Source organism: Onychomys torridus, chromosome 21, assembly GCF_903995425.1.
Source record: "Onychomys torridus chromosome 21, mOncTor1.1, whole genome shotgun sequence".
In the NCBI taxonomy this organism is placed as follows: Eukaryota; Metazoa; Chordata; class Mammalia; order Rodentia; family Cricetidae; genus Onychomys; species Onychomys torridus.
The window spans coordinates 1691514-1718197 of NC_050463.1; the positions used below are offsets into that span (position 1 = coordinate 1691514).

Consider the following 26684-nt stretch of genomic DNA (forward strand, 5'->3'; position numbering starts at 1 on the left):
GAGGGTCTCACTCTGTATCCTAAGTTACCCTGGATATTGGTGGCAATCCTCCGGCCTGGGCCTCCTGATTCCAGGATGACTGGCTAGGAAGGAGGCTTAGCCTCCCTAAATGTGTGTCCTGGCCGTGTGCAGCCGCTCTGCTTCCTCGCTGGGTCACAGGAGACTCAGCCTGGGACAGCCTGGGTTCTGAAGGCCAGCATTGCAGAGGGGGATGGGGGTAGGGGGATGGGGTAGCAACACAGCTCTGCGGCAGGAGATGGAGAGGGTGCTCGTGGGAGAATCAAGCAGTCGGACTGCAGACAGGGCTCTAGTGAGGGCACATCAGGCGCTTAGTGCAAAGGTCCTGAGGCCCGAGTGGAGTGGAGCAGTGTCAGGGACGGAAGCCTCTGGGATCAAAACACTGTCACTTCTGCCAGGGCCACTCTTAAAGGGGCCTTGCAGCCGCAGACTTCCCTGCAGACAGGCCCTTCCTCACCCTGGGGACCCTCTGGCTAGAAGAGACGTGCCTCAGCTCTGCAGAGCACACACAACCCTACTAAGAGCTGTCCTGCAGTCCTGGGGAGACCTCAGCTCCCAGTTGGCACAGTACGTGGCATGGCCCTGGCTCTGGGCTCCACTGTACCTGTCATGCCCGCATCTGGAATGGGGATAGGGATTCCTGCAGAGCAAGGTGCAGGTCCGGGTGCAGGCATGGTCAGGAGGACAGCCCTGAACCCAGCTGGTCTTAGTGATCTCCCAGCCCCAGGAAGACGCACTGGAGCCATGAAGAAGCCAGGGCAATCCTAAAATCTTAAACCTTTAATTAGGTCCCTCTTTCCTTCTCTTTGCTTCCACAAGGAGAGGAGGGGCCTCCAGCACCTGCACATGGCTCTTGGCCATGGGGTGCTGGCAGGGTCCTGGGCGCCGGGTCACATGCAGCCCCGGCAGGAGGCCCGTGTCCTGCTGAGGCCCCTGCGGCTTGGCTAGGTGCGTTGGCTGGGCAGCTCCTGGGAGATGAAGCGGCGCAGGCGCTCCAGGTACTGACTGTACAGCTCAATGTCGTTGTGTCCGGCGCCCTCCACCCACAGCGGCTCCACGGCCTTCGGGCAGCGCTCATACAGTGCCAGCCCGTGTGAGAAGTCGATCACCTCGTCCTCCGTGCCATGGATGATGAGCACCGGTGACGTGATCTTCGACACCTTCTCGATGCTGAGGGAGAAGATGGTCAGGCCATCCCCGACCTGCCCCAGGCCCCTCCCCCAGGCCCCTCTCCCAGGCTCACTTAGGGAAAGCATCGAAGCAGTAGGTCTTCTTGGTGTCAGGGAAGGCCACTCGCATGCCCGAGGTGAGAGGCGAGTGCAGGACCACCGCAGCGCACTCATAGCGGGACGCCAGGTCCACCGTGGGCACCGTGCCGATGCTCTGGCCATACAGGATGATGCTGTCCGGGCTGATGCCGTACCTGACCAACGACAGCAGCAGGAGGGTCAGCAGGCCAGGCCGAGAGATGGCGGCTCCCAGGGCCCTGCCCAGCCGCAGCTCCCTGGTTTTTCCCTCAGTCCCTCTGACTGCGCCTGAGTGAGATCCAAATCCAAAGTTCTGGTCCCCTCCCGACCCCAGAGAGAAGGCAGGCTGTCTCTTCCCAGCGCTGCCTCCCCACAAGCTTGGGTCCTGGGAATTTAGGAAACTGTGTCCCTGGTTGGCTCGGCCCAGTTTAGGGTCCCCTGAGTCCCCCCTGCCCAATTAGAAGCTTGCACCACACAGGCAGTATGGCTGCCCAGGTCCTGGGAGCCCAGCCCATTCCCAGCTTCCCCTGCGGCCCCTCCCACCCCAGCAGACCACTATGGCCACTTAGCCCGGCTCAGCTGGTCTAGAGCAGCCCCTGCCAGAGTTTCCACCCGTCACAAGCCTCTGCAGGACCCACCCCTGATCCCAGGCAGGGATGACCGCCTAGGGGCAGCCTAGGGGCAGCCTGTACTGTTCCTGTGTGCTGACCAAGACCCACCCGCTCTGCCTGCACTACCGCAGCTCAGGCCTAAGCTCCTCCCAAAATGGGGGCGGGCCCTTCAGAAGGGCCACCCCCACCTCCCCTGAGGCTTGGGGATGGAGTTGGGAGAGGTCTCCGGAGGTCAGTGCCTTAGTGGGACACAGGGCAGTGACTCTCCCGGCTGCGACAATCGGAACAGGGAGCAAGCTCAGGGTGCTGGCACCTGTGACACAGGGGGCCCAGCCCAGTGATGGCTGGCACATCTCCAGGGTAACCAGTGTCCCCCCCACCTCCCCAGGGCTGTCAGCGTCCCAGCACTACATGGGACGCAAATGACAAGGTTGGGGACCTCCAGAATTAGAGTTGGCTGGCCTCTTCTATCCCCCTGCATGGGCCCTGCTCTATGAGGGAGCAAAAGGAGCCCCGTGAGGTGGGGTGAGGGTGGGATGACCAGCATACAGGGTGTAAGAGGAGCCTCAGGACTAAAGGTCTGGCGTGCAGGCTGGTGGTCAGACCTGCTGACTGGTCACCTGGGCACCCTCCCTTCCAGCCTGCCATCCCACGGCCACCTGCCCCAGAGCAAGTTACGCTAAGGGCAGAGTCTTAGGGTCCCCTAGCTCTTAGGCTGCCAGGTCCTTCAGCGGCCATCTCCTAGACCCAGCTGTCCTCTGCTCACCCCCAGACCAAGTGAAGGAACCTCCCTCTTCCTGTGGACATCACCAGCTTCTTTCTCCTGGGCCCCACCTGGCACTGACGATCCCCCACACCCTGCTCACCTGGTGCGAAGGGCCTGCCAGGCTGCATCAATGTCAGCATAGAGGTTCTTCTCCGAGGGCCGGCCGGAGCTGATCCCGTAGCCAGAGTAGTCATAGGAAAAGATGTTGCAGCCGATGCGAGTGCCCAGGCCCACATAGAAGCTGCACATCTGGCCCAGGTCCACTGCATTGCCATGTGAGAAGAGAACTGTGTACCTGGTGGTGCGGGCAAGAGGGATGGGCACAGCTGAGCATCCACGCTCATCTCCTCAGAGCCACATGGGACCGCCCAGTTCCACAGTAGGCTCCCAGAGCAGGAGGCAGGACTGGTGGGGGATGGGCTCCCAAGGCTAGTTAGCCTGCAGCCCCTGATGTGGTCGGCCAGCAGGCCTCAGGCTGCCCCTCTACAGGGGGCATCATGGACACAGACCCAGCCCAGGGGGCCGATGGCCATCTCGGTGGTAGCATGTACACTCCACGGTGCTTCCCAGCACCGGCAGAGAGCCTGCTCCCGCGGGGCCTCCCCAAGCGCATGCTCTATTGCTAGGGGGACAGGGGACTGGACCCCATCCCTGGCCACCAGCAAACGCTTAAGGCCCATTCTGTTCCCAGTTGGCCTCTGGCCAACCCGGACAGGCCTGTAACAAAACAAGGGCCTGCGCCAGGTCAAGGCCATGCACCACGTAGCCCTGCCCAAGCGGCTTCCTGAAGCACCTGCCTGGCTCCTGAGTAAAAGAACTCGCCCTTTGGACTCCAGGCTGCACCCGGGAAGCTGTCACCCTCTCTCTACCTCACCCCCTGGTGAGGACCTGAAAGCAAGACCCTGCTCTCGGGGTCTCCTGTCCTTTACAGGAGGGGCAAGGCTGGAAGGCAAGCCAGTGCAGCGCCCCGGGCCCGGCTCACCTGGCACCGGGTACGCAGCGCACATACATGCAGGCGATGCGGTTGGCGCGCGCGCTCTTGGTCAGGAAGACCTCAATGGTGTCCAGCTCGCGCTGGCCGTACTGGAAGTCAGCGCGCTCCGTCAGGTGGATCTTCCAGCGCCCAGGGGTGGCCGCTGAGGTCCGCAGGGGACCCGAGGGGGCAGCACCGGCCCCTCCGGGCCCCGGCTCGGGTTCGGGTACCAGCGAGTAGGTGGGCTCGGGAGGCAGGAAGGCGAGCTTGGCGGCGATGCGGCCCGGGCAGGGCGGGCAGCAGAAGAGGCAGCAGAGCTCGCTCACCGACAGGCCGTTCATGGCGGGCACCGGGCCCGCGCCGGGCCAGGGGAGGGGCGGGGGTGCTCCGAGAGGCGGGCAGCGGGCGGCCAGGCTCGCGGGCCGCACACCTCAGTCCCGTTAGGAGGCCGCGGCCCGGCCCCATCGCGGTCCAAGGCGAGCCCCCGGGAGCCTCGCAGCCACAGGTCTCCATGCCGTACAGTGAGACATCCTGCAGGGGACACCGAGATGTGGGTTCCCTCCAGAAAGCTAAGGGAGAACCAGGTGCCAGCCGGTGCCAGGCAGAGAGGAAGGCGTGTCCCCACATCCGCGGTCTATCCTGTTCCTCTGGGCCTGCCCACAGCCCTAGCTCACCCTGCATCCTCTCCTGGGCCTCTGATGCACAGCGCTGCTGCTGTGTATGCCCCAGTCTCTGCCATCCAGAGCCCCCGGGCCTATGCCCAGACCTCCTGCCTGCCCAGCAGTGTCTTACACCCTCCAGAACAGGTGACAGAGGCAGCCCAGGTCTGGAGCTGAGGAAACCCAAAGGCTCCCAAGCTATCATGCAGGGGGGTGGGGGAGGGGTGCTGCGGGGCCTTGGAGCCTAGAGACCGAGCCCAGGGGAGGAAACAGGCACAAAGGCCAGGAACAAGGACAGGATGCATCTCAGAGGCAGGGCCCCATTGGCTGGGACAACGGTTTGTCCCTGCACTTGGCCAGGCGGTCTCCCTGGGGTATGGGCAGCTGGGGCCTCCTGAGGCTGCCCCCTCAGGGTCAAATCACCCAACCTACTGGGTCTTGGTTCTTTGTACCTACAAATGTGGAGACTGCTTGCCTCAGAGGCCGCAGACTGTATACAGGAGGGAGTTAAGTGGGGGACAGGACCTGACTCCAGTGGAAACTCAGACGCTCCATTTCCGCAGGACACCCTGAAATGTGTTCAACTGACACTAAAGCCACTACCACTGTGTGCATTGCTGCCCAGTGAACAGACAGAGACTTTTCCAGAAAAGCCTGCCATCTCTCACTGCCTGGGAGGACGCGGAAGACACCACAGCTCAGCTTTAACAGGATATCCATGCATACTGGGGTTTTAGGTCACAGCATCTGAATCCACAGGACAGAGGGACAGGTATCACTCAGGCAGCTGTAGGCCCACAGACTCGTCTCTGCTCCCTGTGGACCTGAGCTGTGAGGCCCAGGGCTGGGTAAAGCGATGTTCCAGTCCACAACAACTGAGCACACTGAGAGAAAAGACATGACCAGAGCAGGGACAAAGAAAGTGGCAAGAAGTCACCAGCTCCTGCTTGGCGGTGGTGATGCACACCTTGAATCCCAGTGCAAGGATGACAGAGGCAGGCCGATCTCTGAGTTCTAAGCCAGCCTTGCCTACAGAATTCCAGGACAGCCAGAACTACAGAGAAACCCAATCTTGAAAAACAAAAACAAAAGACAGAACAAAAAAAGAAGTCCCCAGCTCACAGGTGGCGATTCTCAGATGCAGGTGAACCTGCCTCTAAGAGACACCAGGCCGTGCCTATAACCAGGAGCACTTGTAGGTCTGAGTGAGTAGAGACTAGGGAGACACCAGAGCCACATCTGTAACCCAGAACACTCCTAGTGTGGAGTGGGTGGGGATTAGGGACTCTGTCCAGGACCCCGAATAGCCCAGAACATCCCTCTAAGGGAATGACCCTGCCCCAAATATCCACAAGGTCAATGTTTAGAGACATCAGCTTTACAGTTCTGGCCTCATCCTGTAACACCCTGTAACTGTAACACCCCTTGGTGATGGGGAGCTTGGAGGGACCTGCAGTCCACGGAGAAAGAAGCCCTGACCACGCTGGAGAAGAACAAGGTGAAACAGGCCCTACTACCAAGGCCAAGAAAGCGGGTGCTGCCACTGACTCTTCTTTCCAGTCTCCTCTCGTGGACCCCTAGGCCTGATGGCTCCACCTGTCACCCCTGAACCTTCCCTCCTGCATTCTAGCCTCCTTGCCTGGGTTGCATCTCAGTCACCATCATCCGTGGGCAGGCTGTTCCCCCCAGCTACTCTGTCTGACACCTTCAGCAGCACACACCCAAGCAGCGACCTCCCTTTTAGGGGTGCCCTCCTCCTCCCTATTCACAGACCACACCTCTAGGCACAGCTTCTCAAGGTGCAACATCTGGGTCCCATCTTGCAGTACACTTTCTAAACAAGTCAGACAAGCACCTCTGGGTCCTCCACATGGTGGGGACCCCGCATACTCTTCTACAGTTAACCAGATTTCCACCCTGCAACACGGGACTCCACGGAGGCAGGGCCAGTAGACCAGTAAGTATCTGCTTCACTCAACAACCATGTGCTGAGCACCCAGAGCAAAAGAGGAAGTTGTAGGAGAAAGAAATAAGCCTCCAACATCTGCCAGTGTTATAAGGGAGGGAGGGGACAGACAGCATGTGGGACCTCACTCACAGATGGTTGCCACTGTGTAGAGCAAGCCAAGATATTTCACTCACTGCCACTCAAAACCACAAGGATTGTGATCACAAACCTAAAACCAGGCCCTGGCGTTACAAGCAGCCGGGCTACAGGAAGGGCTCTAGGGCGACCTACATATGCCTGCCTGCACTGGCATGCCTCAGCCAGCCAGCCAGTCAGGGCAGGGAGGCAACCCCCGAGCAGCAGCACCGGCTCAAGAGTGCAGACTGCAGGCAGGTGGAGGGACATGGCTCAGCAGCGGGGAAAGGCACTGGCTACCGAGTCTGAAGATCCGAGCGGACTCCAGAAAGCTGTCCTCTGGCCTCTGCGTGGGCGCACGCACGTGAAAAGAGCCAGGAGACAGAACGGAGGGGTAAACCCCGACGGCGAGCGACTCCCAGGGGAAGCCGGGCTGCCTCAAGCTGCGGCCCTGGGGCTCTGGCAGAGTGAGGACTTCACCGTGGGGGTGAAGGGAAGCCTGATGTGGGGCCCGGCTGGCAGGACACACCGGGCACGGGGCAGAGGCGGCCGGAGGCGGTGTGGGACAGGGGCAGGTTCCGGAGCTGGCCCAGGCGTGTCTGGGGGGCAGAGCCGCGTCCTGGGGAGGCCGGGCGACTGCTCCAGGAGGTGGGGACGGTAGGGCAGGGTGGGTGCGCCGGTGGCGCTGCCGTCCCCGGAGGGCGCAGCGGCGTCTCGGACGCGGGGCCTGGCTCGCCCGGGCCCCGCTCCGCGAACCGCCGCCGTCCGCGCGCCCCGCCCGCACTCACCGCCGCCCGCGTCCGCCGGCCCCGGGGCCGCACTCCATGGCTCCCGGCCGCCCGCCCGTGCGTCCGTCCGTGTGTCCCTCCGGACCGCGGCCGGGCCTCCGGCGCCGCCACCACCGCCGCTCCGCCGCGGGCGGAAGTGAGCCTCCTTCTAACACCGCCCCGGAAGTGATACGGGGGGACTGCGCAAGCCAGGAGGACCCTGGGGTGCGTGGGGGCGGGGCCCAGCGACAGCGAAGCGGATTGGGTGGACTGTTGTGGGAGGTGCGCGTGCTGGAGGCGGGGCCACGGGGGCTGGAGGAGCCGGATGTGCTGCGTCCAAGCCCACTGTAAAGGCGGGGCCTGGTGCGCTGGGGGCGGGGCTTTGCTGGGGGCGGGGCCACAGGGAAGGGAAGCTGGAGGATCTAGGGGTGGGGCTTGGGCTGGACGGGGTTCCAGGTGAAGAGGCACGGAGCCCTCTGGGGGCGGGGCCTGAAATGTGGGCAGAACTGAATGAATGGCCTAGGGGCGGGGCCTGGGAGGGGGTGGCTGTGGGAGGGGCGGGTCTGCCTAGAGGCGGGGCCTAACTGGAAGCCCAGCCCACTACAGTGGGCGGGCTCTGCATCCTCTCTAGGTTTTTAAATCCTTCGTTCCACTCTTTCCGCATTCCTGGAGCGGCGAATGACCCATCACTCTCTCTCAGGGTCTGGAGACGAAGCTGGAGGGCGGTTCAGCACTCAAGAACACTGGCTGCTGCTACCAAAGACCAGAGCTCGGTTCCCAGCACCCACAGGGTGACTCAAAACCGTCTGTAATTCCGATTCCAGGGCATCCCACGCCCACTTCCGTCGTCTGCAATCACCAGACTGTATAGAGACTACATGCAGACAGAACAGCTTTACATTAAAAAAGATTCTCCTTCCCAGTTTTACCTGATTTATTTGTCTGTACACAGACATGAGCCGTGGAGCTCCGTGCAGGTCAGAAAACAGCTTGTGAGAACCGATTCTGCTGCTCCACCTAGTGAGTCCCAGGGACAGAACCCAGGTATTCGTGCTTAGCGGCAAAGCCTTTTACCCACTGAGCCATCTCACTGCCCACTTTGTCTTTTTGGCTTTTGTTGGTCTCAAACTCAGCCTGCCTAGTACTGGGATTAAGGGCATGTGCCACCACTGCCCGGCATTCCTTTATCTTCTTATTTTGTATGTAAGAGTATTTGGCTGCATGTATGTCTGTGCACCGCATGTATGCCTTGTGCTCAAGGACAGGAGACTTGAATTCCCCGGAACTGGAGTTATGGGCATTTGGGATGGTTGTGAGCCACTCTATGGCATCTGAGAACTGAACCTGGGTCCTCCACAAGAGCAGTACATGCTTCTAACCACAGAGCCATCCCTCCAGCACCTTCTTTTGTTGCTGTTGTTTGGTTGGTTGGTTTTTTCAAGACAGGGTTTCTCTGTGTAGCCCCGGCTGTCCTGGACCTCACTCTGTAGCCCAGGCTGGCCTCGAACTCAGAGAGATCCACTTGCCTCTGCCTCCTGAGTGCTGGGATTAAAGGTGTGCACCGCCCAGCCATTTCTTTTGGTTTTTTGAGACAGCATCTTAATCTGTAGGTCAGGCCAGTTTAGAACTCATGTAGCTCAGGCTGGGCCCTCAAACTCAGCAACCCTCCTGCCCAAACCACCAGAATGCGAGGCTGACAGACCAGTTGAGTGAAGTTCTTTTAGGGAGGTGAGAGGACACCACCTCAGGTGTCCCAGAGAGGTATTGAACCCATGATCCCCACCACTGGACTACTGGGATGAGACGTGTACCACCACACCGTTTTACCATGCCCTGTGGATTATATCCTCATTCCTCCCCACTCCCAATCTCCTGTGACAAAAATGTCCTAACACCTGACAAAGAGAGAAGGCTGCACTGTACCGATCCACCTGCCTCAGTCTCCCAAACACTGGGACAACAGAGCTGTGTCACAAACCAGGTTTCTGAGAGCTGTGACTGAGGCCATTACACCATTCAAGGACTCTAGCAATTGAACTACATCTCCAGTCAGTTTTGTTCATTCCTGTATTATTTATTTGAGACAGGGTCTCACGATGTAGACCAGGCTGCTGGCCTCTGCCTCCCCAGCTGGGGCCTGGCTCTTGCTTGTCTCCCTTTGTATTCAGGGTCAGCCTAGAAACGGCTATCTGTTGAGTGCTAGGATCCCTATGAAAACAGATAGTCCATGGGCTGGCAAGATGGCTCAGTGGTAAGGGCACTTGCTGATAAGCCTGAGGACCTGAGTTCAAGCCCTGAGAGCCACACAGAAGAAGGAAAGAATGACTCCTGCAGACTGTGCTCCAGCGGCCACACTGTGGCACACATGCATACACAAACAAGAATTTTTTAAAATGAGGCTGGGTATTGGTGGTGCACGCCTGTAATCCCAGCACTCGGGAGGCAGAGGCAGGCGGATCTCTGTGAGTTCGAGGCCAGCCTGGGCTACAGAGTGAGATCCAGGACAGGACAGCCAGGACTACACAGAGAAAAAAAAGGGGGGGGGGCAAAGTGCTTACCATAAAAGCACTAGGACCTATGTCCAAGTCTAGAAGAGCCTTGTGAAAGGCCAGCTCCTGGGATTGCAAGCCCAGGAGGAGGGGGCAGAGACAGGCTGGCCGGTGCCAGTGCTTTGCTGGCCAGCTGGACTAGCAGGACTGTTGAGCTCCAGGCCAAAGAGAAGCTTGTCTCGCCGGGTGGTGGTGGCACACACCTTTAATCCCAGCACGCGGGAGGCAGAGGCAGGGGGATCTCTGTGAGTTCAAGGCCAGCCTGGGCTACAGAGTGAGTTCCAGGAAAGGTGCAAAGCTACAGAGAGAAACCCTGTCTCGGAAAAAAAAATTAAATTAAAAACAAATATATATATATATATGTGTGTGTGTGTGTGTGTGTGTGTGTGTGTGTGTGTGTGTATTTCCTTTTTGGTGACAGAGCCGCACTATAGACCAAGCTGGCCTTGAACTCACAGGTATCCTCCTGCTTCTGCCTCCAGAGTGCTGGGATTAAAGGTGTGCCACCACACCCAGCGGAATGTAAATTTTAAATATTAAAGTATTACTATTAGTGTGGGATGCATATGGGGATGTATGTGTATGCTGGAGGGCCCATATAGCAGTCCAAAGACAACTTGGGGTGCTCAAGGCCAATCAGAGGCACATAAAGGAGGTCCTGTCTCAAAGACAAGGAAAAAGGGGGGAAAGGGAACTAGAGATGACTCAGCACAGGCTGCTGTTCCAGAGGACCTGGGTTCAATTACAGCGCCCATATGGAGTTCACACCTGCCTGTAATTGTAGCTTCAGGGGATCCAACACCTCTTCCTGACCTCTGAGGTTACCAGGCACGTACATGATGCAGACATATGGGCAGACAAAACACTAGTGCACATAAAATTAGATTAATAAATTCACAAAGAATATTTTAAATGGCTTTGATAGTACAGTGGCGCACGCGGTTAATCCCAGCACCTGAGAAGCAAAGACAGGGGGATCTCTGAGTTCAAGTGAGTTCCAGGACAGCCAGGGCTACACAGAGAAACCCTGTCTTCAAAAAAAAAAAAAAAAAAATTCTGAAACTGGTGATCTCTTTAAGTACCTTGTAAGGAAGGCATCTGTCCTTCAAACCCAGGACTCCCCCCAGACCCTTCCAACTCAGGGCTAGGAGGAGCCAGGGCAGGCTGAGCTCTGCCTGGAATGAATGGACAGGGAGGGAAGGTAGCCCTGAGGCCGGGGGAGGGAGAATGGCCAGGATCATAACTACATTAGTGGATAAGACTCAGCTCCCACTGGAGCAGGGGTGCAGACCGCCACCCTCTTTACAATGCCGCCCACACTCCTCAGCACATTTTGCGAAAGGAAAACCCTCTGTTGCAGACATAGCAGGACACACCTGTAATGTCAGCCCTGGGAAGGAGGCAGAGGCAAGAGAGGACCACCGGGAGTTCAAGGCCAGCCAGAACTACACAGAAATATGTCAAGAACTAAAACGTGGAGCTGGAGAGATGGCTTAGCAGTTGTGAGCACTGGCTGTTCTCCAGAGGGCCTGGGTTCAGTTCTCAGCACCCACATGGCTACTCACAACTGTCTAGTTCCAAGGGATCTAACACCTTCACACCAATGCACATAAAATAAATTTAAATAAATTATTCCAAAAATTAAAACACAGGGGCCAGTGAGATTGTGCAGGCTGCCAAACCTGAGTATCTGAGTTCTATCCCCAGGATCCACAGAATGGAAAGACACAGATCCTGTAAGCTGTCCTCCGACCTCTGCACCCACAGACCAACCCCCTCCCCAATATGAAGTAAATAAAAGTCCATTTTCTACCTGGGTGGGGGTGGTGCAGTTTTTTGGTTTGGTTTGGGTTTTTTTTTTTTTTTTTTGAGACAGGGTTTCTCTGTAGCTGTGGAGCCTGTCCTCCAACTCACTCTGTAGCCCAGGCTGGCCTTGAACTCACAGAGATCCACCAGCTTCTGCCTCCTGAGTGCTGGGATTAAAGGCGTGCACCACCACCGCCTGGCTGCACACGCCTGTAATCCCAGCACTCGGGAGGCAGAGGCAGGCGGGTCTCTGTGAGTTCAAGGCCAGCCTGGGCTACAGAGTGAGTGCCAGGAAAGGCGCAAAGCTACAGAAAGAAACACCTGTCTTGAAAAACCAAAAAAAAAAAAAAAAAAAAAAAAAAAAAAAAAGGCGTGTGCAGATTTTTAATTCCATCACTCGGGAGGCAGGGGCAGGCAGATCTCTGAGTTTGAGGCCAGCCTGGGCTACAGAGTGAGTCCCAGGACAGCCTGGGCTACACAAAGAAACCCTGTCTCAAAAAACAAAAACAAAAACAAAAAACAACAACCAACAAACAAAAGACATAAAGAAAAGATATGCAGGCACACACTTAAATGCATCAAATGAAAATAAACAAGTTGTCAGTGGTGGTGCATGTCTTTAATCTGCGCCACCACCTCCCGGCATAAGATTTTATTTTACTTTATTTGTATGAGTGTGTGTGTGTGTGTGTGTGTGTGTGTGTGTGTGTGTGCACCATGTGTGTGCAGTGCTCCCCCAGGCCAGAAGAGGGATCCCCAGAGCAGCAGTTGCAGGTGCTTATGTGCTGTGGGCACTGGGAACTGAACCCAGGTCCTCTGAGAAGCAGCCAGTACCCTTACCTGCTGAGCTGTCCCTCTAGCCTTGATTTCTTTTCTGTTTTCTTTCTTTTTTGTTTGTTTTGAAAATTGTCTCATTTGGGTTAAGTTAGCACAGAACTCTGGGTGATGCTCCTGTCTCGTGATTTCTAGTACTGGAGTGAATGTTTGAGCTGTCCTCCATAGCTTCCTTCCAAACTGGCCTTTTCTTCCTTTTTGGTTTTCGAGACAGGGTTTCTCTGTGTAGCTCTGCGCCTTTCCTGGAACTCACGCTGTAGCTCAGGCTGTGCTGGAACTCACAGAGACCCGCCTCAGGCATAGCATTTTTATGGCGCTATATAGTAAAATAAATAACATGTGTCTCCTGGTGGCTCTGTTATGGTGTAATGACCCAAAACTCTTGGTTTTCCTCCAGAGTCCCTCGGCTCACATGGCCTCCTGGAAGCACGACAGAGCACCTAAGGTTTCTGGCTTTGTGACACAGGTCACATCCACACTAATCTCCCACTTATCTGTCTTGCAAGCGGCCATAAATTAACCCTGTGGGTCTGATAGCTGGTCACAAGACACGCCTTCTTCCAGAAAGGTCCTGGAGGGCAGGCCAAGGAAAATGCAAACTAGCTGACCCTGCAGACGTGTGTGGCGCCAGTTTCTACCTCCCTGGCCAGTCACTGCTTAGCCAGGCAGTCTGGAGTTTAGTCATGGCGGCTCCCTGAGGTCCTCATGAAAGGTCCTGATGGCTGAGCTGAGGAGAATGGGCCTGGGGGGGGTCTCAGCGACCTTGGTCCGATAGAATGAGTTGTTTTCCAGACAACCAATTAAAAAACGTTTCTCAAGTCCTACTATTAATTTTATTTTTTATTTTTATTTATTTATTTATTTATTTATTTTGGTTTTTCAAGACAGGGTTTTTGTTTAGCTTTGCGCCTTTCCTGGATCTCACTCTGTAGACCAGGCTGGCCTTGAACTCACAGAGATCGCCTGCCTCTGCCTGCCAAGTGCTGGGATTAAAGACTTGGGCCACCACCACCCGGCTTAATTTCACCTTTTTTATTGTATTTTGTTTGTGGGTTTTTTTTTTTTGTTCAATACATGGTCTCATTATGTATTCTAGGTTGTCCTGGAATCTGCCTGCCTCTGCCTCTGGAGTGCCAGGATTAAGTCGAGTCACACAGTTCAGCCTAGGGTGGAATTTATGATTCTCCTGGCTCAGCTTGCTCATGCTGTGGTGCTGACATGAAACCTCATGCTTGCTTGGCTTCACTTTTTTTTTTGGTTCTGGTGAGGGGATCCTCTTGGCCCTCAGACACTGCTTCTCGTTGCTCTGGAGTCACAGCTAGCCAGGGCAAGATGGCAGGCGCCAGACCCGAGGAGGACGACAGCCCCACGCAGGCTTCACACACACCACCTGCCACCCAGTTCTCTGGAACTGAACCCACTCGCCATCCTCACATCCTCAAGTCATGAGCTCGGCTGAGTTGCCACCTCCCTGGCCCACTGTGCCCCGCTGACTGCGCAACTATAGGCAATGAGTAGCCCCCACATTCTTCACGGGGGGGCCCAGAACAATCAGAGCACCCCCAGGGAGGGGGCTGGGGCGCAATAGTGGCAGCCTGCCACACTCAACCTGAGTTCCCTACTGAGCACCAAACCAACCAACCAGAGAGAGAGGGGAGGGGGGGTGAAAGCAAGCTCCGCTGTGCCTCGCAGGGCTGACTGTATTAAGGAAGATCACATCCCACATCCTGAAGAGGGCATCAGATCCCATTACAGATGGTTGTGAGCCGCCATGTGGGTGCTGGGAATTGGTCTCTGGACAAAGGGCAGCTAGTGCTCTAACCTCTGAGCCCTCTCTCCAGCCCGTTGGCTTCAGGCTTTAATGTTTTGTTCTATGCACTGCCAGAGGTTGAACCCAGGGCCTCACAGCTAGCAGGCCAGTGTTCTCCAATCATCTGCATCCAGAACCTTTGTCGTCTGAGACAGGGTCTCCGCCCGCCTCTGCTTCCTGAGTGCTGGGAGTAAAGCCCACCCCCCACCTTGAACTTTGTCTCAAACCCGAGTGCTGGGGTGACCCGCGCGTGCCTCTAGCGGCGCTGCGGATGGGAGCCAAGGTCTCCTGGGTGCTAGGCAAACGCTCCACGAACTGCTCCAGCCTGAGCCCCAACGTATATTTCGGAGAAAACGAGGGAACCACGGCCACCCTCCAAAGCAGTGTGGACGACAGAGGCAACGGGGGAACTTTTTTTTTCCTTTGGTTTCTCGAGACAGGGTTTCTCTCTGTAGCTTTGCGCCTTTCCTTGAACTCGCTCTGTGGCCCAGGCTGGCCTCGAACTCACAGAGATCCGCCTGCCTCTGCCTCCCCAGTGCTGGGGTTACAGGCGTGCGCCACCACCGCCCGGCACAACGTGGGAACTTTACAGCATTCTGAGGGCAGATGCTGTTTGAGTGACTATAGATGGCCCCCACTTCCCCCTCAAGGCTCCTCTCTGGATATCTCAAAGGGCCCGAGTTTCGGCCATCCACCCGCGGGTCTTGAACCGGCAACACAGCGCTCTCCCCACCGCAGGACACAAGAAAAAAATTGCCCCCAGACGCACTAAGGCGAACCGGCGCGCGCGCGGCCTTATGGGAATTGTAGTCAAGTCTCCGCCTCGAGCAGGCCCCGCCCACGGAACTGCGTTCCCGGCGTGCCCCGCGGCAGTAGGCGGGGCGGCCCCGTTGCTAGGACTTGGAGAAGCGTGGCGTTCTCGCCGGCGTCCTTCAGGTGAGCGGCCGCCGTAGGGGCTGGGCTTCCGCCGTTCCGGATGCGCCACCGGCAGCGGGTGTGGCCACGTTGCCCCGGGCGTGGACGGGGGAAAGAAGGCCTTGCCGGGGCCGACCACCTAGGCTCGGGGAGGGGCGCGCGCGCCCCGCGAGGCGGTGGGCGTGCTCGTGCGCGCGCATGCGACGCGAGTGCGCGTGCGCACAGAGGGCTGGGTACCTACCGCGCCTTTCGCCGTCGGTTTGCTGCGCACGCGTGTGCCCTGCTTCTCGCTCCGGAAACTCGGTGATCTCCAGTTGCTTCCGGTTACCTGTTCGGGGTCATCGCAGTTAGCCCCCTGCCTCGGGGTTGTGGATCCACCTTGGTCGCAGCAGGTGTGCAGTTTCCCTGGGGCTGGCACCCTGTGGGAAGGGACCCCGGGGGTGGTCCCGGGGCAGCAGGGACCCGGCCGTGGAGGAAGGCGTTGCTCCATGGCTCACACTCACCCGGAACCGCGCATCCTGCCTGTTGAGTGCCCGGTGTGGGGGGCGTGTGCCCCCGGACTGCAGCCAGCCCGGCGCACAGCCATTGCCTGCGGTTCAGCGGTGCTCAGGCTGCTCGGAGGGAGGCAGGCAGGCTTCCCAAGCCGCTGTGGCGTGTCCGGCACGTGCGGCAGGAGCTGTTCCCGTGCCACCCTCTGCTGTCATGTGCGGGGCAGGGACGGGAGCACGCCTGCGCCTCGGAAGCTGGCCTGATGTTCGTGGTGAGCTCGAGGCTAGACTGGGCTGCACAGGGAAACCGAACCTTGCCTCAGAACAAGAACGCACACGTGCAGAAGGGCCCTGTAAAGCAGTGAAGGGTGGCCACGGCCCTGGCTGCCAGCCTATGGCTTTTAAACTCCTCCCCAGGGGTCCTGTCCCCAGGCAGCCTTCTTCCTTCGTCCCTTGTTTTGTAGTCTTGAGGGGACAAACAGGGCTGTGTCTTCTGCCCTGGAGACAGTGGTGCTTTGTGGCCCCGGCAGTTGGTGGGGCCGTAGGCGTGGTATGTGCCCTGGGGAGGCCAGATGTCACCATGGCCCCTCCTGGGCTCTGCCTGCCATGGGGCTTGTGCAGGGGCAGCCATGGTAACGCCAGGCTCTCAGACACGCCTGGCACCATTCTCCCTTCCTAGTCTTAGGGCTCTGAGGGGCACCAGTAGTTCTCAGGAGCCCATAGAGTCATGCAGTGTACACCTGGGCAGTCCGGGTGAGCACATTAGTCATTGCATAGAGTATTCCCGGGTGGACACCAGCAGGGGAGGCAGGGTGTGGGGTGTGATGCTCGGTAATGCCGACAAGCCCACTACAGACAGCCCTGCTGCTTCCTCTCCCCTCTCTGGTTGGTTTGTTTGGTGCTCAGTAGGGAACTCAGGGTTGAGTGTGGCAGGCAAGTTCCTGCCACTATTGCGCCCCAGCCCCCTACCTGGGGCTGCTCTGATTGTTCTGGGCCCCCCGTGAAGAATGTGGGGGCTACTCATTGCCTATAGTTGCGCAGTCAGCGGGGCACGGTGGGCCAGGGAGGTGACAACTCAGCCGAGCTCATGACTTGAGGATGTGAGGATGTCGAGTGGGTTCAGTTCCAGAGAACTGGGTGGCAGGTGGTGTGTGTGAAGCCTGCGTGGGGCTGTTATCCTCCTCGGGTCTGGCGCCTGCCATCTTGCCCTGGCTAGCTGTGACTCCAGAGCAACAAGAAGCAGTGTCTGAGGGCAAGAGGATCCCCTGCCTACAGCCTTGCCTCCCCGAAGCCTCTCCAAGCCTGGCTTTGCTCCTGTGTGTCACAGGTGGCAATGGTGTTGGCTGTCGGCTCAGGCTTCATTGAGGTGCCATGGATAGGCAGGTTCCCAGGCTAGCCCACTGCCATGGGAGTTAGGGCGCCTTAGGCAGGCCACACCCTGGAGCACAAGTCCAGAGTGGAATGGGTCAAGGCCATATGCCTGCCTTGTTTGGCAGGGTCAGTATTCTTGGGGTGCATCTTAGGTCTGCTGCCTTTTTATGGGGATACACAAGATTGAGGTGGGGTCTTGCCCTGTAGCTCTGGCTGGCTGGCCTCCAGCTCACAGCCATCCTCCTGCCTCTGTGCCACAAGTGCCACTGGGTGTATGTCTGGCTCTTGGTCAGTTGACCAAGGTGGGGCATGTCCCCTAGAAGCCATGGGGTCAGGGGTATTGTGAGGTTTATGCTTTTCTGGGGTGGTCCTGCACCCCACCCCTGTCACTGTGTAGAAAAGGGGACATTAGCAGCTTGGAATGATGTTGCCCGTCAGCCCTGGGGCCGCAGCCAGCCAGGAGCTGCGTGTGCTGCATCCCCTGCAGGTCTCGCCTAGCCGAAGTCGAGGGTCCCAGGGGCTGTTCTCATGGACTGGACAAGGCAGGTCCACCCCGCCACACCTGCCGACAGATTTCTGTCTTTCCTGACTGTACCCGAGGTCGTGAAGCCAGCCAGGGCACGTCAGCAGCCCATTCCAGACCTTCAACCTCTGGGGGCACAGGCAGAGTAGCAGTTGTGGGTGACTATAGGTTTGTTAGGGGCCAAGGACTCAAGGACCGGCCTATGTCTTTATGGTTATTTTTGGGGTTGTTTTCTTTTGTTTTTTGTCAGAGACAAAGTTTTGGTTGTTTGGGGTTTTTTTTGTTTTTTGTTTGTTTTTGGTTTTTCGAGACAGGGTCTCTCTGTGTAGTTTTGGAGCCTGTCCTGGATCTCCCCCTGTAGCCCAGGCTGGCCTCGAACTCACGGAGATCCACCTGCCTCTGCCTCCTGAGTGCTGGGATTACAGGCGTGCGCCACCGCCGCCCGGCGACAAAGCTTTAAGTAGCCCAGGGTGGCCTGGTGCCCTGGCCTCCACCGGGGACGCCAGGTGCTGCCCCTGGGCCTGGTTTACACGGGGCAGGGGCTGGAAGCCGGGGCTGTGGACTTGACCTAGCCAGGGCCTGTCTCCACGCTGCCCTCCTGCGCAGCCGAGTCAGCCGACCGCCCGGCGCTCTGGATGCGCCGTCCGGGCTCCCAGGACAGACGCGGCCCGCTGAAGCTGACGGTGACACTCCAGTCCCATCTCTGTCTTCCACAGTCGACCCCGCGGAGGATGGAGCCCTGCTCGGGCCTCGCGGAGCAGCCCGGGCCCGCGAAGGCCGGCGGCGAGGAGCGAGCGCCGGCGCCGTGGCAAGCCCTGCCCGTCCTGTCGGAGCAGCAGGCGGGGGCCGTGGAGCTGGTGCTGGCCTACGCCGCGCCGGTGCTGGACCAGCGCCAGACGTCCCGCCTGCTGCGGGAGGTGTCCGCCGCCCACCCGCTTCCCGCCCAGCCCCACCTCAAGCGCGTGCGCCCCGGCCGCGGCGCCCAGGGCGCCCACGCGTCGGACCTGCTGCTGTGCCTGGCGGGGCCCTCGGCGGCGCCGCGCTCGCTGGCCGAGCTGCTGCCCAGCCCGGCCGTGGACCCGCGCGGCCTGGGCACGCCGTTCCTGGTGCCCGTGCCCGCCCGGCCGCCCCTCACCCGGAGCCAGTTTGAGGAGGCGCGGGCGCACTGGCCCACGTCCTTCCACGAGGACAAGCGGGTGACCCGCGCGCTGGCCGGGCAGCTCTTCTCTGCGCAGGCGCGGGCGGCCATGCAGCGCCACATGGAACAGGCCGTGCGTGCCGCCCGCAGGGCAGCCGCCCAGGGCCTGCGGGCCGTGGGCGCTGTCGTGGTGGACCCAGCCTCGGACCGCGTGCTGGCCACAGGCCACGACTGCAGCGGCCTGGCCAGCCCCCTGCTGCACGCTGTCATGGTGTGCATCGACCTGGTGGCCCAGGGGCAGGGCCGTGGCACCCGTGACCTCAGGCGCCACCCGGCTTGCTCCTTCGCCCCGGCTGCCACCGCCCAGGGTGCACGTGCCGGCAGCGTGCGCAAGCTGGACGAGGAGGAGGAGGGCCTGCCCTACGTGTGCACCGGCTACGACCTGTATGTCACCCGCGAGCCCTGCGTCATGTGTGCCATGGCCCTCGTGCACGCCCGCATCCAGCGCGTCTTCTACGGGGCGCCCTCGCCCGACGGCGCCCTGGGCACGCGCTTCCGCGTCCACGCGCGGCCAGACCTCAACCACCGCTTCCAGGTGTTCCGCGGCATCCTCGAGGACCAGTGCTGCCAGCTGGACCCCGACCCCTAGGCCTGGGGACCTTTCACTTCCAGACTGCTCTCTGCTCCTGGCCAGCCCGCATCCCCCGCAGCTGCACGGCCTTGGACCCTGGGGCCCCACCCGCTGGGTCTAAGGACCCTGACCACCTGGGTCAGCATGTGGGGCGCCCTCAACCCGGAAGACAGCGGCGGTCTCTGCCGGCTGCGGCAGCCGTGGGACTCGGCTCTGCGTACAAGCCCCCGTGGTCTTCCAGGCTCGGGGCAGCCATCGTGTGTGAAATAAAGCGCCTCAAACCAAGTTCCCGTTTGCACCGAGGTGCCAGGCTGGGGTGGGCATCTGCATCAGTCTGTGGGTTGTGAAGGGGAAGGCAGCAGTCCTGATGAGCGTAGCTGGCTCTGGGTGTTGCTAGGGGTAGGAACAGCCCAGGAGGCGCCCTTGCCTGTCTACGGAGTCTGGAAGGTTCCAAGTATGTCTGAACACCTGTTGGCCTGGGGTCCATTCACCCAGGGCTGTTGGTGGGAAGGCTGGGGGCCTCAGAAGGATCCGAGTGCGGTGGGGTGATAGGATGTAGTGGGATGCGGGTTCCGTGGCGGTGCGCCCTTAGGAGACCCGGCCTGGGGGCCCTCCGAGTCTGAGGGGACGTGGGGCTGCTGTGCGCCTGCCGGCCTCCGCTGGGCGGACAGTCCGGGGGTGGCTACACGGCTGTGGCCCAGCTCAGAGCAGAGGCCTGCTTCTTCTCGTAGGCCTTCCATCCTTCCTCCTCTTGGGAAGACATGTTTCTGTGGGCTGGCTCCTCAGGTGACCAGGAGGCAGGGCTGTGAGGTGGCCCGTCTTGAGACTCCGTGAGACTATGTCCAGCCAGTGGCAGCTGGTTGATTGAGCAGGGCCTGGACTCAGAGACCAGGGTGTGCCTGCAACTTTCTCACCTGAAGCCCTGTGGGGGCCTTCCTTACCCGGCCATGTCCTGAGGGCAGCACTTAGGGGCAGAGCTACTCTGAAAAGTGACTGTAGGTGCCTCGGGGGCTGAGCTCCCATGGGTGAGTGCCACACCCATAGCTGGTGTGGCCGTGTGGCTGTCACATAGCAGTGAGCTCTGTTCTGGGTGATTTGGTGGAATGGAAGTCCTGAGGGGTGTGTCAGCAGTAGTTGGAGTCCTCTGTAGGGCCACAGTCAGGGGTCAACGTTGGGGGAACACCGAGAACCGGGGACATCCTGGCTCCAAGGCTGTGGGTAGAATCAGCTGGTGACTTGACCCATCCCCTTCCAGACTGCTCTGTGGGGAAGTGGCGTGAGGCGGCTCCACATCCGGGCCGACACCCGCTGAGCCAGCAGCCAAGCTGGCTGGCCAGCAGAGCCTACAACGGTGGCTGGCTTAGGGTCTTCCTAGGCCGGCGGCTGGCGAGGCCCTGATACTAGTCTCCTTTTAGGTGGGCCCTTCTGCCTGGGTGCCAGGTCAGCCGGTACAGAAATGGCAGGTGAGTCTGCCCTGTTCCCCGGCAGTGTCCCCAACTCCCACCGAAGCCCTGGACTCCTAAGCTGTGGCTGCAGAGTGGGCTTCCCAGCTTCTGCCCTTGTAACACCTTGGGTGCCACAGTGGGGCATAGACAGGCCACCAAAGGGCCACCAGTGTCTTCCCGTTTGCAGATGAAGACTTGAAGTGAGACAGCGTGGAGGGTGTGCAGGGACCCCTAGTGCTATGGGGGGCCTCTGGCCGCCCTACTTTTCTCTGCCCTCCTTGGCCTGACAACCCCAGGACACGCCAAATGCCGCCCCCAGGGCCCGTGTGTTGACTGTGGCCACTCCAGTGGCTTCATTTAGCGCCCTAGGGTGAGCCTGGCTGCAGCCAGGAGGGTAGCGCTGATCCTGCGCGGGTGTGTGTCCTGTCTAGCTGTGGTGGCTCAGGAAGGGGCTACGTGGGGAGGGTGCTCCTGCAGGCTTCTGGCCGTACACAACAGGCTGCCTGGGGGGTCTCCCTCCTGCAGGAAAGGAGAACAACTTCCCACCCCTGCCCCGCTTTGTGCCGCTGAAGCCCTGCTTCTATCAGGACTTCTCCGACGAGATCCCCGTGGAGCACCAGGTGCTGGTGAAGAGGATCTACCGGCTGTGGATGTGTGAGCCTGGCGGGCGGGCGGGCGGGGTCCCCACCGAGGGCAGGCACAGCGTGGTCAGGCCCTGCTCCCTGCATGAGGCTCATCCTTCATGGGCTGGTGGGGAGAGCCCCTGGCCACGGAGGTCCTTGGTGACCCCCCACTCTTCTCCCACCCGCCCCTCCAGTTTACTGTGCCACCCTGGCTGTGAACCTGGTGGCCTGCCTGGCCTGGTGGATTGCGGGCGGAGCGGGGGTCAACTTTGGCCTGGCCATGCTCTGGCTGCTTCTCTTCACTCCCTGCAGTTACGTGTGCTGGTTCCGGCCTGCATACAAGGCCTTCCGGTAAGCTTGCCCTGGGAGCCATCAGGCCGTAGACCCTCTGACCCACTCCAAGCTGTGGGACCCATGGAGGCTGTGCTTTCCGACCCCCGGGGAGCTGGGATCTGCCTGTCCAGGACGGGCTTCAGCCCGGTTCCTAGCAACTCTCCTCCTCCTGTCTAGTGTGCTCGTTTATGTCACAGTCAGCAATCCGTGACCACAGGCCACAGCCAGCTGCTGTCTCGGGGTTGCTGGGATGGAGCCCAGTGTGAGGCACTAGGCAAGTGGTACCAGCTGAGCCATGTCCTCCTTCGGTGCATTGGAGTGGTGTCTACTGTAGGGAGGTCTGGCCACAGTGCCCGCCTCAGCCTCTCTGGACTGTGGGACCATACTTCTTTGGAGATTGTCCCCGAGTAGTCTGCCGGCCTTGGTAGTTTTAATAGTTCTTGACGACAGTGTACCCCAGTGTTGCAATGCGTTAGTTTAGCCATTGCTAGTACCTGCTTCTAGAAGATTCCATCATGCAAAGGGAAACCATTCTCCGCAAGTCCTCTCTCCAGCCTCCACAAATCCACTTCTGTCTCTGGATTTGTCTGTCTGGGCGTCTCCTATTGCGTCCTGCGCCTGTGTGGTTTTCTGTGATCCTCTCTGAGCACAGGTCCCTCCACTGGTGTGTGTTGGAGCCTTGCGCCTGTTCATGGCCTTGTAATACTCCAGTAGATGGACGCCCATCTTCAGTCATCTGTCCTCAGGGTGTCTAGACTTTATCAGCTCCCATGCAGTCCCCAGGGGCACCATGCTGTGTGGTCAACGCCCAGGCTGAGTGGCGTGGAGGACGAGGGTCTTGACGCCCACTTCCCCACCCCCGCCCCCTGCACTGTGCCTTGCAGAGCTGACAGTTCCTTTAACTTCATGGCGTTCTTCTTCATCTTCGGAGCGCAGTTTGTCCTGACCGCCATCCAGGCCATCGGCTTCTCAGGCTGGGGCGCATGGTAAGCAGACCCCCGAGGGATGTGTGCCCCCCGCATGCTGTGAGAGAGCCTGCCAGTGTGGAGCCGGGCTGTCCCAGCCCCAGACTGCCCTGCAGAGGAAATCCTTGCCCTGGGCCACCAGCAGGGGGCGCTGCCAAGCTGCTTGCTGCCTGAGCCTGCCTTGGACAGACAGACACACTCCCATGTCTAGGGCCTCCATTTCTTTTTTTTGAGGGTCTCACTGTGTAGCCCTGGCTGTCCTGGAACTTGGTACTTGACTTGGGAGGTCTGTCCGCCTGAGTGCTGAGTATGGGGATAACGTGTCTGCACCGTCTAGACCTCCATTTCTTCCCTCTCTCCCACTCTCCACACCCCGAATGCAGTTCCTCTCCCTCCTCCCAGCACCTCCCTCTTCTCCAGATCCACTTCTCTTCCTTCATTTCCCTCCAAAAAGGGAGGACTCCAAGGGGTCAGCCCAACAGGGAGTAACACATTACAGTACGACCAGGCACACCCTCCTGTCGAGGCTGGATGAGGAGACACTGGGTCTCACAAAAACACTGAGCTACACAACCATAGGTATATGCAGAGGACCCGGGGTGGTCCCTGACAGGCACGTGATTGCTGCGTCAGCCTGAGCCCTGCTCAGTTGATGCAGTGTGGGCCTCCGTTTCTTCTGTCCATGCAAGGTCTTAGGCACCCTCTCACCTCTCCATGCTTCTCATGAACCATGCCCTCCTCCCTCCTTGCTGACTGCTGGACTCCATCACCCCGAAGGGTGTGTCACCCACTCCATCACCCAGCCATGCCACAGTCACCTGACTCAGACTGTCACACTCTTGAGTTTTAGTTCATTTAAGGCAGTGTGGGGAACAAAAGATGTTCTAATGACCTATAGGAGTCAGCAAGGCCTTGCCTTACTTAGTTCTTTCTTTGAAATGTGGTTTTTGTTGGGTATGTTTTATGGACCGAAGCCTATTAAATTGTTAAACAGTTTGTTGTGACCATCATTTTATATTGATCAGTCACCTTTTGGTCCTTAACTGAGCCCAGCTCCTTTAAAGTTATCTTTTTCTTGATGATCTGTTGGAGCTCTGTACATATGAAGGCGATCAGGCCTTATTTACCTAGTCCTTGGTTTGTCAGAGCTCTTTGCATATGAAAGACAGCAAGCAGACCCTTCTGTGGGTGTGCTGATCCCTTTTCACTCCTTGTCCCCCTCTCTCACTCTGCAGTGGCTGGCTGGCAGCCATTGGATTCTTTGGGGTCAGTGTTGGTGCAGCTGTGGTCATGCTGATCCCGGCCACCTTGTTTTCCTTGTCCGCTGTCGCGATGGCCATCACACTTGTGAAGGTGGGTCCTCCGTCCTCTGTCTCCATCCTGAAACGCCCTCTTTTCTCACATCAGCCCACACACAGAACACCCTGTCTTCAGCTGCAGGCTGTGGCAAGGAGTCTTGTCACCCGGGAACTCACAGGGTTTGGGGAGGCCTCCTGGGCCACTGCTCAGGTGTGTGCACCTCAGACCCCGGAGGAGGGCAGGCACATGCTGGACAGTGATGTCACAGCAGGGCACATCCGCCCTGGAGAAGCTGTGTGTTGAGCCAGGGTGTCCTGTGGGCCGTGGGACAGTAGAGTAGAGATGAGGTATCCTGGCCCAGTGAAGGGGCAGGGCTGGGATGCGCTGTTGTGTCACCGAGGGTCACAGTGGGTCCCTTCCCCGACTGTGCACTGACCTCCTGCTCTCTGTTTTGTCCCTGATCCTTCAGGTGCATAGGATCTACCGTGGGGCTGGTGGAAGCCTCCAGAAGGCACAGACAGAGTGGAACACTGGTACCTGGAGGAATCCCCCATCCAGGGAGGCCCAGTTTAACAACTTCTCTGGGAGTAGCCTGCCCGAATACCCCACTGTCCCCAGCTACCCCAGTGGAGGCCAGTGGCCTTAGGCTCTGTCTCCTGCCACCACCCTTGGTCCTGAAACCTGAGCATCTGCCCGAGATCCCAGGAGGTCCTCAGCCTGTGTTCACCTCCTGCCCGAGCCACAGCAAACTGCCTTTCTGCTGTTGTCCACTGCCATTCCACCAGAGCTGGCTGTGACTGCCCCGCTCCCGCCTGTCCAGAGGGTGGCCTCCACCACCAGGCTCCTGTCCTTTGTGTTGCTGACACATACAGCTGAGCCCCAGAGAGAGCACTTGTGGATGGAGGCAGGAGCATGGCTGTTGTGGCTGCATCCTCAGCTCTACCGTCCAGTCCACCCCTGTGCTCCTCTGGGGACAGGGTCCTGCAGCTTCCTTGTCCCATCCCTAGTGGCAGGGACATCCTGCTATTCCCACCACCATCCAGGATCCTGAGTAGACCTCTGCCCACTGAAGGCCCGGATCCACTGGGTTGGGCTGCTCTGGCTCCAGGAGGCTCCCCCTCTGTCTGCGGGAGGAGAGAGACAGGCTCAGCTGCATGGCAGGCCCCGCCCTGTCACAGAGGCTAGCCAGGACCAGAGGCCCCTGGTCTGCTGGGAGCAGAGCCAGGGACAGATTTGTGCCTTAGAGAGAACCCTGTTTCCCCTCAGCCTTCCGCCTTCTCTCCAGGAGAGCCACACTGAGTCTTGGGATGTCCATGGCACCCCCCCGATGACTTTGGACTCAGCGTTCTTCCTTGTGATGTACTGGTGCCACCAGCCAAGTCACTGCAGTCCCCAGGCCTCCCCACAGGGCTGTGCCCCTCCTATACCGGTGTCCTGCCAAACTGCCTGCGCACGTGGCCTCTGTTCTGTGCCCAGGATGCCCAGAGGGGGCCAGGATAGAGAGTTGTAGGCAGGCGCAGCCTTAGACACTGAAGCCCCATCTTAGAGTGGCATGGGTGGAGCCCAGTGCCCACTAGAGGGAACACACCCTCAAGACACCTGCAGCTCTGCCCTGCCCACCCCTGGGTATGTGTTCCCACATGCCACAGTTGGTTTTGTTATGTGAGAACATTCTGGAAATAAATTCTCTTTTCTGCAGCAGGGCCTGTATTTGTGTTGTGGGAATACATATGCTGTGTGTGTGTGTGTGTGTGTGTGTGTGTGTGTGTGTGTGTACACATGTATACTTATCCATGAGTGTGTAGAGCCCAGAGGTTGGCATCAGCTAACTGCCTTCCATCTTGTGTTTTGAGACAGTGTCCCATTGAAACGGAAACTCACAGATTTCTAGGCTGGCTGGCCAGTGAGCTCCAGGGACCCCCTACCCCTGCCTACCCAAGCACCATCATGGCCTGCTGTTGACTTCAGTTCTGAGCAGAGGCAGGTGGATCTCTGAGTTCCCTGCCGGCTAAGTCTACATAGTGAGACCTACATGCCCCAAAATAAGAGGGTTATCCTGGGCTACATAGGAATCTGTCTCCAAAAGGTTTTAGAGAAGGTGACCAGGAGCCCGGAGCTATGAAAAGAAAGCATTATGGGAGGATATGCCCAGAACAGACCAACGTGGTCTGCGTTCTGCCCTTCCGCAGTGCCCCTCTTCCAAGGCCCTTTCCCCAGAACCTCGGAAGTGCCCATGAAAATGGGATCTTTGCAGTGAGCTACCTTAGGGTACGTCCCAGACACCCAACTGACTGGTGTCATTAAAAAGTGGAGTTCCAAGCCGGGCGGTGGTGGCGCACACCTTTAATCCCAGCACCCAGGAGGCAGAGGCAGGCAGATCTCTGTGAGTTCGAGGCCAGCCTGGTCTAGAGTGAGCTCCAGGACAGCCAGGGCTGCACAGAGAAACCCTGTCTCGAAAAACAAAAAGATCGAAACACAGACGCCTGCCATGGGAAGGGCCATGGAGGGAGAGATGGAGTGATGTGTCTACAGGCCAAGGACACTGAGGGTCACAGGTGGGCACATGCCACTGTGAGTGGGCAGGCTGCACTCCCTACAAAGTGGCCACAGTGGGGTCAGCCTTGACCCCAAGAGTTCTGTCCCACAGAATGGAGACAAGCTTGTGTTCCAGCCCTGGGGTCGGCCGCTTGCCACAGGGCACCAGCTGACTTGCTGCCCCTGTAAGCTGTGTCTACACACAACTCACTACCACATAGGAGTGACAGTTTGTCCAGGAGCGGGGACAGTGACCCCATAGTTAGGAACTCCGCAGATTCCTCTCCCAACCCCG

At 58.9% G+C, this 26684-nt stretch overlaps 3 protein-coding genes across 8 annotated transcripts; 2 read left to right on the forward strand and 1 right to left on the reverse strand.

The window, feature by feature from the left end:
- Positions 1-778: 778 nt before the first annotated feature.
- Abhd17a (abhydrolase domain containing 17A, depalmitoylase) lies at positions 779-15965 on the reverse strand. 2 transcript variants are annotated; one of them, XM_036171286.1, is made up of 6 exons: positions 15542-15965; positions 15280-15366; positions 3625-4146; positions 2743-2937; positions 1262-1441; positions 779-1188 (listed from the first exon to the last, which is right to left on the reverse strand). In XM_036171286.1, the coding sequence occupies exons 3-6, from the start codon at positions 3954-3956 to the stop codon at positions 963-965; spliced, it is 933 nt and encodes a 310-aa protein (XP_036027179.1). In that variant the 5' UTR covers positions 3957-4146; positions 15280-15366; positions 15542-15965; the 3' UTR covers positions 779-962. The 2 variants fall into 2 exon arrangements, with proteins under 2 accessions (XP_036027179.1, XP_036027178.1); XM_036171285.1 differs by lacking the exons at positions 15280-15366; positions 15542-15965 and adding an exon at positions 7146-7330.
- Positions 14999-19213, forward strand: Adat3 (adenosine deaminase tRNA specific 3). Of its 2 annotated transcripts, none has more exons than XM_036171283.1 (2): positions 14999-15059; positions 18137-19213. In XM_036171283.1, exon 2 carries the CDS (start codon positions 18152-18154, stop codon positions 19205-19207), a length of 1056 nt encoding a protein of 351 aa, XP_036027176.1. In that variant the 5' UTR covers positions 14999-15059; positions 18137-18151; the 3' UTR covers positions 19208-19213. The 2 variants fall into 2 exon arrangements, with proteins under 2 accessions (XP_036027176.1, XP_036027177.1); XM_036171284.1 differs by lacking the exon at positions 14999-15059 and adding an exon at positions 15374-15430.
- Positions 15051-25552, forward strand: Scamp4 (secretory carrier membrane protein 4). Of its 4 annotated transcripts, none has more exons than XM_036171294.1 (7): positions 15051-15059; positions 20605-20652; positions 21160-21288; positions 21452-21608; positions 22475-22576; positions 23791-23908; positions 24324-25552. In XM_036171294.1, the coding sequence occupies exons 2-7, from the start codon at positions 20646-20648 to the stop codon at positions 24498-24500; spliced, it is 690 nt and encodes a 229-aa protein (XP_036027187.1). In that variant the 5' UTR covers positions 15051-15059; positions 20605-20645; the 3' UTR covers positions 24501-25552. The 4 variants fall into 4 exon arrangements, with proteins under 4 accessions (XP_036027187.1, XP_036027185.1, XP_036027184.1 ...); XM_036171292.1 differs by lacking the exon at positions 15051-15059 and adding an exon at positions 15376-15430; XM_036171291.1 differs by lacking the exon at positions 15051-15059 and adding an exon at positions 18877-19492.
- The last annotated feature ends 1132 nt before the right edge of the window (positions 25553-26684 follow it).

What these genes read in the sequence shown, in the direction of transcription:
- Adat3 (XM_036171283.1), top strand. Translation starts at nt 18,152, where the DNA reads ATGGAGCCCTGCTCGGGCCTCGCGGAGCAGCCCGGGCCCGCGAAGGCC.
- Scamp4 (XM_036171294.1), top strand. An exon ending in CCTGCATACAAGGCCTTCCG is followed by an intron (nt 21,609 to 22,474) that starts GTAAGCTTGCCC and finishes TGTGCCTTGCAG; the next exon opens with AGCTGACAGTTCCTTTAACT. An exon ending in TGGCCATCACACTTGTGAAG is followed by an intron (nt 23,909 to 24,323) that starts GTGGGTCCTCCG and finishes CTGATCCTTCAG; the next exon opens with GTGCATAGGATCTACCGTGG.
- Abhd17a (XM_036171286.1), bottom strand. Translation starts at nt 3,956, where the DNA reads ATGAACGGCCTGTCGGTGAGCGAGCTCTGCTGCCTCTTCTGCTGCCCG. An exon ending in CGCTGCGTACCCGGTGCCAG is followed by an intron (nt 2,938 to 3,624) that starts GTGAGCCGGGCC and finishes CCGCACCACCAG; the next exon opens with GTACACAGTTCTCTTCTCAC. An exon ending in TGGCAGGCCCTTCGCACCAG is followed by an intron (nt 1,442 to 2,742) that starts GTGAGCAGGGTG and finishes GTCGTTGGTCAG; the next exon opens with GTACGGCATCAGCCCGGACA.